General features: G+C 35.3%; 1 protein-coding gene across 2 annotated transcripts in view; it reads left to right on the top strand.

The window, feature by feature from the left end:
• The window catches only part of KCNH8 (potassium voltage-gated channel subfamily H member 8), a 175,031-nt gene that overhangs the window by 60,141 nt on the left and 101,207 nt on the right, over nucleotides 1-13,683 (top strand). For both annotated transcript variants that reach the window (XM_068207322.1, XM_068207313.1), the window contains exon 3: nucleotides 9,471-9,602. In XM_068207322.1, coding sequence (XP_068063423.1) covers nucleotides 9,471-9,602 — 132 coding nt within the window. The remainder of the gene's footprint in view (nucleotides 1-9,470; nucleotides 9,603-13,683) is intronic.

Genomic DNA, 13,683 nt, shown 5'->3' with positions numbered 1-13,683 from the left:
GAAAGCTAAAAACCTTTTGTGGCTGGCTTGCTCACATTTGCTAAATTATCGTACAAAATACAGGAAGAGGGAAATAAAAAAAGCAAGCAACACTGAAAGATTAATCTGAAGGTAATATCTAATTTCAATTACCTGAGCCATAAAAAATAATTTGTAACTTTATAAAAGAATATGGGTTTTTCCTTCTTTCTTTTTTCTCTTTTCTTTCTTCTTTTCTTTTCTCTTTCTTTTTTCATTTTTTTCTTTTTCTGTTTTCTCGTTCTTTTTCATTTCCCCTTTTCATATAACTCATTAATCATTAGGAAGTGTCACTGCTTTTTGGGAAGTCTTCCTCTTTAAAAAGCAGTACAGTATATAGACAGAAGACATGTCCTTATTTTCCTCTGTTTCACTGAATAGGGAATATTTTTCTCCTTTTCTCTCCAAACCCTTCATTTGCTTGACCCATGGCTTCTGATGAAAGGCAATGTATACCTCTGAAATGTTTTGATGTTTTAGTGACAGACCCAGCTTCTGCAGCAGAAGAGGAAGACAGAGCAGGCTTGTCCTCCTCTGTAGTGCCCTGGCTAAAACTTTACAGAGGCCTGGGTGAAGTGGGCAGCAAGAGCCTGAAAGAAAACAAAACAAGGGGATGAATTTCAGTTAAAAGGAAAAAAGAAAGGCAGCAAAAAACCATGTCCAATGTGATCTAAACCATCTGAGATCTTTTTCTGGTATCTAATGAGACATCAGCAAGACTGCAGCTCACTGACAGTGCTGATACTTCGTTCTGATGCATTCACAGTGATATTGGCTAATAGCTTCTTTCAGCAGCATCATGATGTATTAAAAGCATAATTCACTGAGAAAACACTTGTTCTTCTAGAACCACATTGATATGTAAATAAATCTGTGTGAAATTTTCCTGTTCCTTGTTATATTGCTACAACCTGATGCCCTTCACTGCTAAAAGATGCAATTAGTGTTTCCACACAGGCACCCTGGGCTCCCAGCTGCACCTGACATGAATGGCTGTTGGTACTGCTGGATGCTTTTTTTTTTAGTTTTTAAAAGACATTTCATTGTGCTGCTTTTTATACCTCCATTTTTAGTAAGAGATATTAGTAGTAATTTTGGAGTAGGATGTTCATAGGACATCAAACTAGTCACCTTTCTGTTCAAATTTTTCTCACAATTTTATGGCCACACTGAGTCTGCTGCCTTTTATTTTTTTATGAGATTTAAATCAAGCTTTGGCTAAAAGCTGACTTGCGTGCCTGTGCCCCACCAGGAGTAAAGGCTGTTCTTTGGATAAAGAAAGTTCGAGGTGTCATTTCTCCAGATGGCCATATGCTTCTCTTCTGCTGTCATTGCCTTATTTTGTCCCTGATCCCTAAATCCACATTCTGGATTATGATGCAGACTATTTGCCACCTCCTAGGCTGACCACCGCAATGGGTTCTTGCTTTAGCTCCATAGTTTTTTGGAAGGTGATGGGAGCTCAGGTTAGCACTGTCTACTGAACCCTCTCACTGATTTGGGTAGGGAATTGCAAAAGCAGCTTGAGTTCACAGAGCAGTTAAATAACTAGAAGGTTAAAACCTGCTGCTTTCCAGATGGTGGGGTTACTATAATTTGTTTCATTGGACAGGCTCAGAGACTGTTTACAGCAGGTGCTCACATGGACTGAAGTGGTGAATTGGGAAGATTAATCCTTTCTACCGTGTTACATAATTGCTCAGTGTGTGTTTCAAAACCCTTCTGTATAAAAACCTCAAACCTGACAAAATGGAATTATCAGTTCATATTCATGACTCAGCTCCATCTCCAAGTCCCAGCTTTAGCTCCCTCTTTCCAGAAAGGTGCCCACAGACTGCATGTGAAGTATAGGTTCAAGTTCTTGAATCACAGCCTCAACATAAAATCTCTAAACTTGATGAAAACTTCTGAATAATATTAACAGATAAGACAAGGATTATAGACAAGGATTATAAAGTAAAATATTCTCTAACCTAACCCTGTGGGAAAAACAGTGTAAAATAAATTGATCAGTTTCTAAAATGTAGCTTTTCAGTGTAAGTGGATGAGTAACCAGCAGAATCCCCCTTTTCTCAATGTCATGCCTTTAGAAATCTTTATGGATAAGCATGAGGTTGCAGCCAGCACCTCTTCCAGTGCGGGGAGATCTCCCATTCTGCAGACTCCAGACTTCTGTTTCTAGGGGCTGCCACTGCCAGAGACACTAAAGTGAGAATCACAAAAATATTTTTCAGATATTTTAGTTTATATAATTATCACTTGTTTTTTAAAACTGAAAACGTGACTTTTTTTTTCATAGGTGTAGTGATCTGTTTGGAGATTGCTGGGTTTTTTGATTGCAGTAAATGTCACATCATCTTTGAAGTCTCTCTTTTCAGATTATAAAAATAATGAGCTTAAAAGCAAAATAATGTAATTTGGAAACATGGCTATGTTTAGATGAATGTGTGCTTTAACGCCTTCAGATGTGAAAATAAAAGATGAAATTTCAGAATAATAAATATCTTTTTATTTGTATATAGACATGAATATATATGCAAATATATATCCAGACATACATAATGTATATGAGAGATCATCCTGTTAAAAAAAAAAAAAAATTCTTGCCTTCTTTTCAGAAGTGCATCCCTTAGTAGGCTGAGAAATTATATTTACTGCTGTGTTTATATCTACATGTTGACTCTGAAAGTCCAAAAGGAATAAGCACACTTTTAACAATAGATTTCAAAAATACAGTAATCAATGGAAAGAAAATTTGCCTTATTTGGAAATTGCTTGAGTGAAAGCAATGAAATAAAGATTAAACTGATCAGGAAGGACCAAGCCTGACTATTTCTGAAGCAGTCTGTATAAAGATATTGAAGAAACTGCATTTTGTTCTGTTTTCTGTTGCTTTTGTTTGGTTGGGTTATTTTTCATTTTAGCCATAGATATTGTATATTTGTTTATAAAGTATATTGTCTCAATTAGTATTTTCCCAGGAGTTAGCTGACAAATGCTGAATGCCCTGTACTAATATAACTGTGACAAAGTAATTATCATTGGAAGGAGAGGGAAAGTAAGCTGCAGACTGATAATGTTTATGAGTCTGCCCTGAAGCTTTTTGCATTTAAACAGAATGCATCTCACTGACTTAACTTAGTTTTTAGATAATCCTGTGTGTTTTGCTAATTGTCATAACTGCAACCCAGTAAATGTATTACATCAGGGAAGTACTTATGTCCCTAAATGTCATTTTATTTTCTAATCTGGATGGACATAGGAATAGGAAATTAGGGCAGACTAAAAGAAAGTAGTACGCTTAAGGATAATGTATCTCACATGGCATTAAAAGGCATTGCTTAGTTCTCTGCTTTTGTTCAAGGAAACTCAGGGTAACTAGAGGATTTTGAAATGGTTTTATTAATTAGGGAAGATAGTGGAGCTATACGAGGAAAGACCAGAAAGCTGAATAAACAAAGCTGAAATGTAAATGTGCTGGAGCTCATAAATCAGTTTGTATAAAACACTCACTGTAAACTGCAGTAGCTGTTGCATGCAGAGACTGTTCCATTAAGGCTGGAAAAGACATACACTCAAACTAGGGGCTGCCGTAACACTGACAGTCTGTGTCCAAAAAGTGTCAAACACAAATGTTGGGGTTGTGAATTAAGCTTCTCTCTGCTAAACATTGGCAGTTTGCAGGAGAGGCAAGGGTGGGAGAATTTTGTGTTGAAAAGGGTCTTCTCCTAGGGCATCCTTTCCCTCTTTTCATCTTTCCATCATGGCAGCAATGGCAGAGAAAGTTGGACATGCTGGGCAATATAAAACATGTGACATATGAGGCACTGGACTACCTGGGAGCAGAAGGGACAGAGCATAAGTTGAAGCTGGGCACAGAAAAGGCTGGGAAGACATGGAGGGATGGATTTGTGTATCTCTGATGAGATGTAATAGATTTGAACAATTGCACATGATACTCCATAGGGTATATAGAGGACTGGGGAGCTATTTTTAAGAAGTTTTAAACCAACTCCACAGGATTAATAATTCCCTACTTATTCATACTGAAATACAATTTTTGCTTTGTTATTACAGAATCTTACTATCATCTTTCATCTCCCAAATTCTTGAGACACAACTGCATTCTGCTTTGAGAAATAAATTTTGGAATGGATCCATTTTGGATGCATTAATGCATTACAAATATATTTTGGAATAGATCTACATTGACTGTTAAAACTTGTAAGGAGACTTACTTCCAGGATACAAGTGTGATCTTGTGGTCACACAAAAGTAGGGGAAACAAGTTCTTGAGTCTGCTTTACCACTCGTATGATAATGTGAACACAACCACCTGTTCCCATATAAGCCAGCTTCATCATAGCCCACATAAGTTCTTAATTTTGCAATTTTTTCTGACCAAAGAATGTCACTAGGTGTAGCAGATAACCTGGCACCTGCAACAGCAGAATTCAAGAAAAATAAATTATAGATTTTGTTAACTTATAAATTTGATTTTTGCAGAGATAATGGAGAAGAATGAGGTGATAATTTGCTTAAAGCAGCAAAATTTTGCATTAGCTGTATTAATTGATCATTGTTAAGGTTATGATATTTACAAAAGAGAAAGTACTTGAATGTATAGCTAAAGTTTTCTTGCAGCTCATTTCCTTTCCTGTTCAGTCCAGTTGCAATTTTTTAAAGCATTGTTTTCTTTGCACTTTGCTCTCCTCAACAGAATGTTGACATCTTGTCAAAACCACTTAACTTTCAAAATTATGTGTTATCAGTGAGGCTGGGAATTTTTGGGTAAGCTGATGAAAGAGAACTGATGAAAGAGAGACTTTCCTCAGACAAAGTCTTTGGCATCCTAGTCTGCCAGTCTTGAAGTGCACACTTTCCATGATGGAAAAGTGGAAATGATCAGGCTCAAATATCTCTGGTGTTATGATGCAGGTTTATTTTGCTAATAATTAGTAACCATCAATGAGACACTGTTGTAATGCTGAGGATTTAGCATCAATCTTGTTGACAACTTATTACAGCTATCTACATGAAAATATCTTTATCTTTGTCTTCTACATAAATTCCTGGAAATAGGGTGATGTGTTTTAATATTTTTCTTTAAGGCTTGATTTGCATCTCCCTACAAGAGCATTTAGTTTACTAAATCATCTACTTAAACAAAAAGAAATATTCCAGATTTATGATGGCTTGTGAAGCCTAATTCTTCCTTCTTATGCATATATATAATTATTCCTTGAACAACTATTGTTTTGTGCCACCAGACTTTTATATCTGGTATGCAAACCATTTAAACTTACTTTCTTTTTTTCTTTCTTTCTTCATATATTTAGGCTCTTAGTCTAGGAGTCATTGCATTTAGTTAATTTGATGTATTATGTGCAGATTCAGCGCTTCTCAAAAGAGCTTGATCCCTCTTCCTTGTGCCACAAAGAAGTGGAGATAGATCACAGAAAATTGTGTGTTTCTTATTTCTGACCCCTGAATGATGGAAGGGACTGCGTAAAATGTCTCAGTGTCCCTCTGGAGAGCAGTGTGGCAAGAAAAGTCCTGAGGAATTGAGGGTCTGGAAGTGGATATAACCACACCAATCAAAAAGCAACAGGAAGCCTTAAGCTTTTCTTCCTGGACAAAACTACTCCCAGATTGTCAAGAGCAAAAGGAAGCCATAGCCTGGGATGAGTAGCACTCCAAGTATTTCTTAGATGTTTGTATTGCTAAAAAAGTGTGAAGTAAAATTTTAACAAGATGGGTGTACAGTTTATTTTGTTAAAGAATTACATAAACTTTGCAGACCATCATCCCACATCATATCTATATTATCAAACCTCTGCAATACCCAAATATCCACCAAAGATATTTCTGTTCTGAGTATTTCATTGGGCTCTGTCTGGGGTGGGCATGACTACAGATTATCTATTATCATATGGTGAGTGCACACAGCTCATCAACAGAGCTTATGGTCTCAGTCTGTCCCATGGTTCAAGCAAGCTTTATTTTCTAGTGAAAAGAGTGTTTGATTTTGAAGGTTACTGGCATTCTAATGACAGGGTTTTGTATAAAATCTCCCTTTTAAATGCCCTGGTCTGTTGACCCTTGTTTTGATTTCAGTCTGAAGACAGACTTCTAGCTGTCAAAATGAGGAAAGGTAGAAAGGGTGGTTGAGAGAGTGACCATAAAGCACTCTCTTTTTTTTATATATATAAAAGGTGGACTATAGCCAAATTGCCTTGTGATAAGATTATGCTTCATTTGGTCTCTTTTCTCCTTCCCTGTGATGTGCTTATACAAGCCTTGAGGATATTAAAATATATTTTGACCTTTCATAATGCAAGAGAAAGATTAGACTCTTTTTCCAAGAGTGGTGGCTTGAAGCAATAAAAATGTCTATATATAAATAAACCTCCAAAAGAAATTTCTTTGATAGGCGACTCTTGGAAATACAGAAAACCTTTGTATGCACCATCTGAAGCAGGGAAGGAATTTCTGTCTCACAGATGAGTGCATTCAAAAGAACCATAACAAAATAGGGCAATACTTTTTTTGATGAAGAGAAAGTTCTGGTTTTGGTTTATAGAATTATGTGATGCTGGCTTTCAGTAAAAGCTATGTAACAGATTGCATTGCAGTTTATTTTTTCCGAGGATGCTCCTCAATAGTGAAAGAGAGAGAGCACTTCTGTTCTTGACAGAATTCAACCTTATATTGACCTAGTCCTGACCTAAAACAGATCATCTCACCTAGTTTTAAATCTTAATATTCATTTGCTCCTTTCAGAGAAAAGGCAGGAAAACCAAATTAAATTAAAACACAGAAAAAACCCCACCAAATCAACTAGCTCTGATTTAGAACTTCTGAAGATTCAGTGTATAAGTACAGCCAGAACTGACAGCCCACCACACAGGGTATTAGCCTGGAACTCTTCAGGAGAGAAGTTGCCTGTGCATGAATTGGATGTGTGTTTTCTTTAGTGGCACACACCATATTTTACATAAGTTTGCTTTGCTTAGTCAAAATATTTTCAGATATATTTACAGAGAAGGAGAATGAGAAAAGAAAACAAAAGAAAATATGATTGAGAGAAACTAAATGATGACAGGATGTGGAACAATTTCAGTGACAAACCTCTAAAGAATTTAAATGCATTTTGATTATACAAAAGAGCCAATGCATTAAACCATTAAATATTAAATTGATTTGTCTCTACTGATTAACCATGTTGTAATAATTCCTTTAAACCTACAAATTACCATTTCTGACAATATTACTGTAACTGAGGTTTGTTTGAAATGCCTACTGTCTGCAACTTTCTTTCAGGCCTTAATAGTTTATGTGTGTGTGTGTGTGTGTTTGTGTGTGTGTAGTAAAGACATGTAACAGTTGAAAAGAGAAAGATATTGTTCCACTTCTGGAGGAGATAGAAACATCTTCTTAAAAGACCATTGGCCCTCTTGGTGGTGTTTAGAAGAAGGAGTTAAGAGAAACTTCTTGCCCACTGAAACTACTGCTAGAATGCAGTTAGATAGAAAGGAATTTTGCCAATAGGAGTTTGGCCAGTTTAGAAGTTATGATGGTATTTTGTAAAGACTTATGTATCTATTTTTAGGCAGCAAAATTTCTTAATGTTCCTTCATCTTGAATGGACCACTTCACATTGGGAGAGTGTGACTCTCTAAAACATTTCTGACAGCAATGCCACTGAGCAGTTTTTCCCAGAATTTTTGATAGAGTCAAATCTATTAAAAAAAAAAAAAAAAAGGGAATGGAGACTCAAAGTGTGAGAAAGAACAATAGAAATGACTGGCTTCTGATTCTGACATGTTTTACCTTCTTTTTAAAAGGGAATCTTTTCTTGCTTTGTCTTCAAAATAAGAATATTTAAACCCAATACAAAGCCAGTCTGCTTCTTTCCACAGGTTTTTCTGTCCTCCAGTTTTCTTTTCTCTTGTTCCAATTTCTCCATGTCCCTTCTTTAAATACCTTAAGTGGAAGTGTTGCCAGATTGCTGAACTAGTAATGTTAGTCTCAAAGGTGCCTGTGTGACTCTTGGAAAGTTTGATCGGGGCACAGAGGGCCAGATGAGTTTCCTTTGAAGCAATTTTTTTTACCTTTAACTGTCATGGGCCTTGAAAAGAAAAGCTGCTCTTTCACCTATCATGCTCATCTACAGTGTTCAAAAGGCAGCCAAGGAACTTCCACTTGAAAATCTAAATTATAAACTTAACTGTGATCTTCTTGTGCCCAGTTCCTTTTCAAAACTGGAAACTTTAGAAGACAGCACAGCAGGAAGTGGCTAGTCTGCTTGCTGTTCCCAAGGAGCCCTCCAAAGCTCAGCTGATCATTTGGCAATAGTCAGCTGGAGCAGCAGTGGCCCAGGGAACCAGTCCTGTTTCTTTTTATGAATTTAAGTAGACTTTTGTTTGTAAATGAATGCTAAAAATAGTATGTTGTGAAGCAGCAGATTGTGGAAGTGTAAAGATGTACAAAAATAAATTTTAAACCCTCTAGCAGTACTTATATCTCTTTTAAATAATATTTGTGGGCTGATGGTGGATGGAAGTAATTAGCATTGATACCTAAAACCCGAAAGAGACAAAAGTCTGGTACGGGGCTGAGTTATCCCAGAATGGATGGGAGTGAGATCTAGGATGCTTCCATCTAGGCATAAAATATTTTCTTTTTCCAAGTGGTGTTGATAGGAAACTTATGAATTTTATCATTGGAATTGAACAACATATCTCACAAACAGGACATGTGACACAGACAGTGAGAATTTATTATAAACCGCATCATTATGTAGCAGGTGTGGACAGAAGAAAGTTGACAGGAATTAAAAATATTGTCAAACTCAGTTTTGTCCAACTTCAGTCTTAAAAAAGTGAACATTATGAAAGCTAAGAAGACAGCTGATATTAATTTTAGAGCTGATATGTGGTATTATATATATATATCTCACTGTCTGTGCAATGAGTTTGTTTCTATTCTAAGTCTGATATCTAATTAATTTAAATATCTTTGAATTAGTGAAATGATGCTCTATCAGATCTTCTGTCAAGAGTTTATAATGAGTATCAAGTCAGATGATTAAGGTAGAATGATTCTATAGCAGACATAAATGCTTCAGATGCCAAGTTAACAATGTGAAAGCTATTCCAGGAAATGCATCAGTTGAGAGTTCAAAGGAAAGCATGGTTTCAGAGGAGTAAGCAGCTTCATTAAACTCTATTAATGATCCCTGTAGATAAATTTTGCATTTAAATTAATGTCTTGTGTCTGAAGAAAGCAGTATTATAAAGCTTTAACCAATGATGCAAAGTGATTTACATGAGCTGATCATCTGTGATTCCCTGACTACTGACCTCCTAAATCAGTAGTTCACTTTCCCCCCCTGCCCCTCCCTGCTAAAAGACAGCTGTTTTAATTAAATTCATTCTTTATCCTTGCAGGGTCTTCATTCTGGTGCTTACTGGATATTGTTCCTATAAAGAATGAAAAAGGAGATGTAGTACTCTTTCTGGCCTCTTTCAAAGACATAACAGACACAAAAGCGAAGATTGCTGCAGAAGACAAAAAGGAAGGTTTGTGAGAATTGCAAAAACATTTATAAGAACCAACATTAATATGTTTTTAAGAATTGCACCTGCATGAGAATTCTCTCACATGTACACTATTCAATACAGAGACCTCCTATTTTTTTTCCAAATAAGAAATTAATATGTGGCATGGAATGATAAATAATCTGTTTGGGTTTTTTTTTATTATTTGCATACTGCTGCAGGTTCTGTAAACATGGAATTTAGGAGAAAGAGTATTTTGTCCTAAAAATTAAAATTGTTTTCATGTACCATGATTTAATGTATTTACTTTCTGGATTTACAGAAGTATATTTTGGTATTTTGGAGAAGCTTTGGACCTTTTCAAAAGTTCCATCTATGAATCTGATTTCAGCATGGCTGAGAGTAACTGAATGTGTTTTTTCATGTTTTCCAATAAGAAGAATTTAAAACAGCTTTAGAAATTATTTTGCCTATTGACAAGCTTATATTTTCTTGTGTCATCTCATTTTAATTACACTTTAAGTTATAAGACTTATTATGTCATCAGAATTATCCAATAGTATGAGAAATAATTTCTCACTTTTATTTGCTTCTGAAAGGAAACACTGCAAAGATTCTGTTCCATGAATTTGGAAAATTGTCTTATTGTAATGTCTCACAACTGCCATAAAATAATTTTGACTATATAGTGTAATTAAGGTTTGCTAAATTTTGCTAACACAAAACAAAGTCAGTGCAGGGGAATGAAGGCTATGCAGTGAACATTGAGTTGCGCATCAAAGGCAGTGAATTTCTTCCAGATTTGCATTTTGTAAAGGTATAGTGAACCAACACTTTACTTTTGTAATTTTTCACTCTCTAAGGAACTGCTTAGAAAGAGTTTATCTGTAGACACCAAGAGTGGGTCTCAGAATTTTTTAAAATGCCATTGATGTTGAATTTTCCAACCTGGTACTACTCTGGGATCTATTTAAATTTTTCACCCCGTGATAGCCATTGATCTCTGCATAACTCAAAAACTATATAGTTATGGCCCTTAGAACACATCTACTCCTCATGGATTTCTAAAGTAGGGGAACAATTAATATTCAACTTTTTCATGTTTTAAATGTTCATTTATCAACAAAAAAGTTATATTTCAGTTAAGAGGTGTGTGATTCAGCATTCTTTTATGAAATTGTAGTACTTTAAATGGTAAAATATTATGCTTTCTTGTGCTGATTAATACTTATAAATTAACACTTATGCTTATGATGTCTGCCTCTTGTGTACAGTTGGACAAATAATTTCACCTTTTACTTACTTTTAAAGCTCTGAATATTAGAAGGTTTTGGAGGGGGGGGGAATTTTGCATTCTTCACTTTTTGCACTGAATATATTTGAAAATTTCAAAGCTGGAAAACTGAAAAATGGTTTTGAAGTAGTACAAAAGTATATTTTACTGCTTTTCCTTACGCTCAATTTCAACCAATTGCTACCTCTTGAAATAAAAAGTATGAAAAATATTTTACCTTTTTTCTCCTTAAGCCTCAGAAAACCTTACTCTTATAAAAGTTTTAGGGAAGTCATTTATTAAAACCTGATACGTAGAACCATGTAGGAGAGAGATTGTCAGAACATCTGTGCTCAAAAGGCTGATGATTTACTTACAAGTGATGCAAATTTTCAGGATAGACTCAGTGAGAAATCACATTAAGCATGCCAGTGATGATTTGAAATAGGTATGTTGCTGATTACTTGCAAAGTGACAGCTATTGTTTATCTGATAAACATTTTGTAGCTGCGTGTTTATTTTAGGATGGATTAAGATGGTCTTTTGACATGGTTTCATGTCAAATTATAAATCCAAGCAGATTTTAACTCCTGTTTCCTTTAGCACATTTACAAATTAATATGATTCTGCTGTGTGCTGACGCAGGAATGCATTTGTGCAGGACTACACTACACCAGCAAATGCCCATTCAATTGCCACAAGAATAAATATAGACACTTGGCTTTCTTCCATGATGTATTGGAGCACCATCCTGAAACTTGGTTGTTCTGTTCCTTCATCCTAATTTTAAAACCATGACAATCATTTTATGTTATAAGCATCATGGAAGCAGAAAGTAGCACTTAGTGTAAGGCTTTACCAGTTATGGTGTTTTATTAAATAGAGTGAGATAACAAACAGGATTTTACCATTTATTCAATTTTTCTGTTAAATTCAGCATTTTAATTTTGTGTACATCCACCTGACTATATAAAAATATAGGGGTATACCAGCCCTTTTTTAATAACATTAAATTTCTTCCTCTGCAGAGTGATTTACTAATCCTCCAGTGGTGAATATTATCTCATTATGTTCAGAAAATAATTCCCAGTACAATCTGTGCAATTCATTCAGTATCTGAAATTTCAGAATGTTTAATTTATAGAAGTAATTGGTGATTCTTTACTTAGACCACAGCTAGTATCAGAAATGTACCTTGCACCTTCTATTAACAAAAACTTGAGTTGCTGTTTTGTTTGGATGTATGAAAAAACCTTTTTAATGTTCAGAGATTGATTTCCCTTTTCAAGAATTACTGAATTTTTCCTTTCAAAAATCAAATAATTTTTAAACTTGTAGCTGAAACTGAGCTATTGCTACAAGGTAATTGCCATTATGCACAGTTTTCTATTGCCTTTTTAGCACATCTCTTGAGGTTTGACTGTGTATGAAGGAGAACTTAGATACAAACATTTCAGTGTGAAACTATTCTACCCATGCAAGGCCCCTTGCCAATGTTTTTGTTTCAGTCTCTCTCTTCTGTTTTCTGCCCAGAACTGACTTTTATAATTTGTATGGGTCTTTAATAGTTATTTCCCATCTCACTATAATTTCTAAACTCTTTAGAAAACTTATCTAAAAAATTTCTTTCATGTTCCTTTTCTCCTAAGTCCTTTGACATCCCACCAGCACTTTATGGTAGCACGCTGTTGCTGGTTGTGCCTCCAAAAGCCTACTCCAGACTCCTACTTCCTCAGGTCTTTCTTACTTTTGAAATCACCTGTTTCTTCTGTAGAATCTTGTTCTCCTTGTACTTTTACAATGACATCTTCCTGAACTTTATCTTCTGATTTTATGGCCTCTTTCTTCTTGTGCATTGTGTATTTACTTTTGCAAATCTCAGGAGCCAATTCTGTCTGATTTTTTGCAGACATTTTCTTATCAATTTTATATTATCTGTTCACACAACTTCAGTTGGTCCTTTGTGCCAATGTGCCTTCCAAAAGCCCACTTTTTTACCCTATTTTCCTTTACCCAACCTAAATGTCAGATGTCGTCTGTGACCTTTTCTTTTGAATGTGTCATTCTAAATACAAATTTAACAGGTTTTTTTCCTGCTTTTCTTCTCTCTATAAAAGTTTCCAGTGAAAAGAGCCCTATCAACCAATGAGAGAAGTAGACTTTGTTCTAAGACTTTCACATAAGAAAAATGGAAAAACACATGTCTGAGAAGTTTGACAGTCTTTAAGAAGTGCTGTGACTGTCAGCAACTTTCACACTACTTTGGTTTGGGTTGGGTTGAGTTTTTAAGTCAATTTGACAATATTCTTAAAGGCTTCAGATTTTCAGTATTGCTAATTTGCCTTCAACAATACATGTTTTCTCTACCTGTTACTTTACTGTAGAAATATGCTCTGCTTTCCATCTGCTTAATAATATCTGTAATCATTTTGCTGTTGTGAAAAGCAACTTGCCACTGTTTCTTCCTAAAACTGTGCACTCTAAGCAAACTGATTTTCTTTTCAATATACAGGAAAAGGTTTGTTTGCTTTTTTCTAAACTGTTTCTTGAGTAGATTTATGGGAGTTTTATTTTAGCATCCTAACTTACAATGAGCTACTTTTTGGTAATCTAGTTTGAAGTTCCATTGTCCTTTTGGAGGAAAAGTGATTAAACTGAAAATCCTATTCTCCAAATCTGGACTCCAATGTGGCGTGGCTGGGTCAGTGCTTTTTCACTTCTGCATATGACACTAGATCATATGCAGGAATTTAGTGGGAATACAGGAATCCAGGTAAGAAAATAAGAAATTAAATTATTCTGTGACTACTTTTAGCCCTCTGCTCTGTG

The sequence above is a fragment of the Anomalospiza imberbis genome, chromosome 1, assembly GCF_031753505.1.
Source record: "Anomalospiza imberbis isolate Cuckoo-Finch-1a 21T00152 chromosome 1, ASM3175350v1, whole genome shotgun sequence".
Taxonomy (NCBI): domain Eukaryota; kingdom Metazoa; phylum Chordata; class Aves; order Passeriformes; family Viduidae; genus Anomalospiza; species Anomalospiza imberbis.
This window is presented reverse-complemented; position numbering and strand designations above follow the sequence as displayed.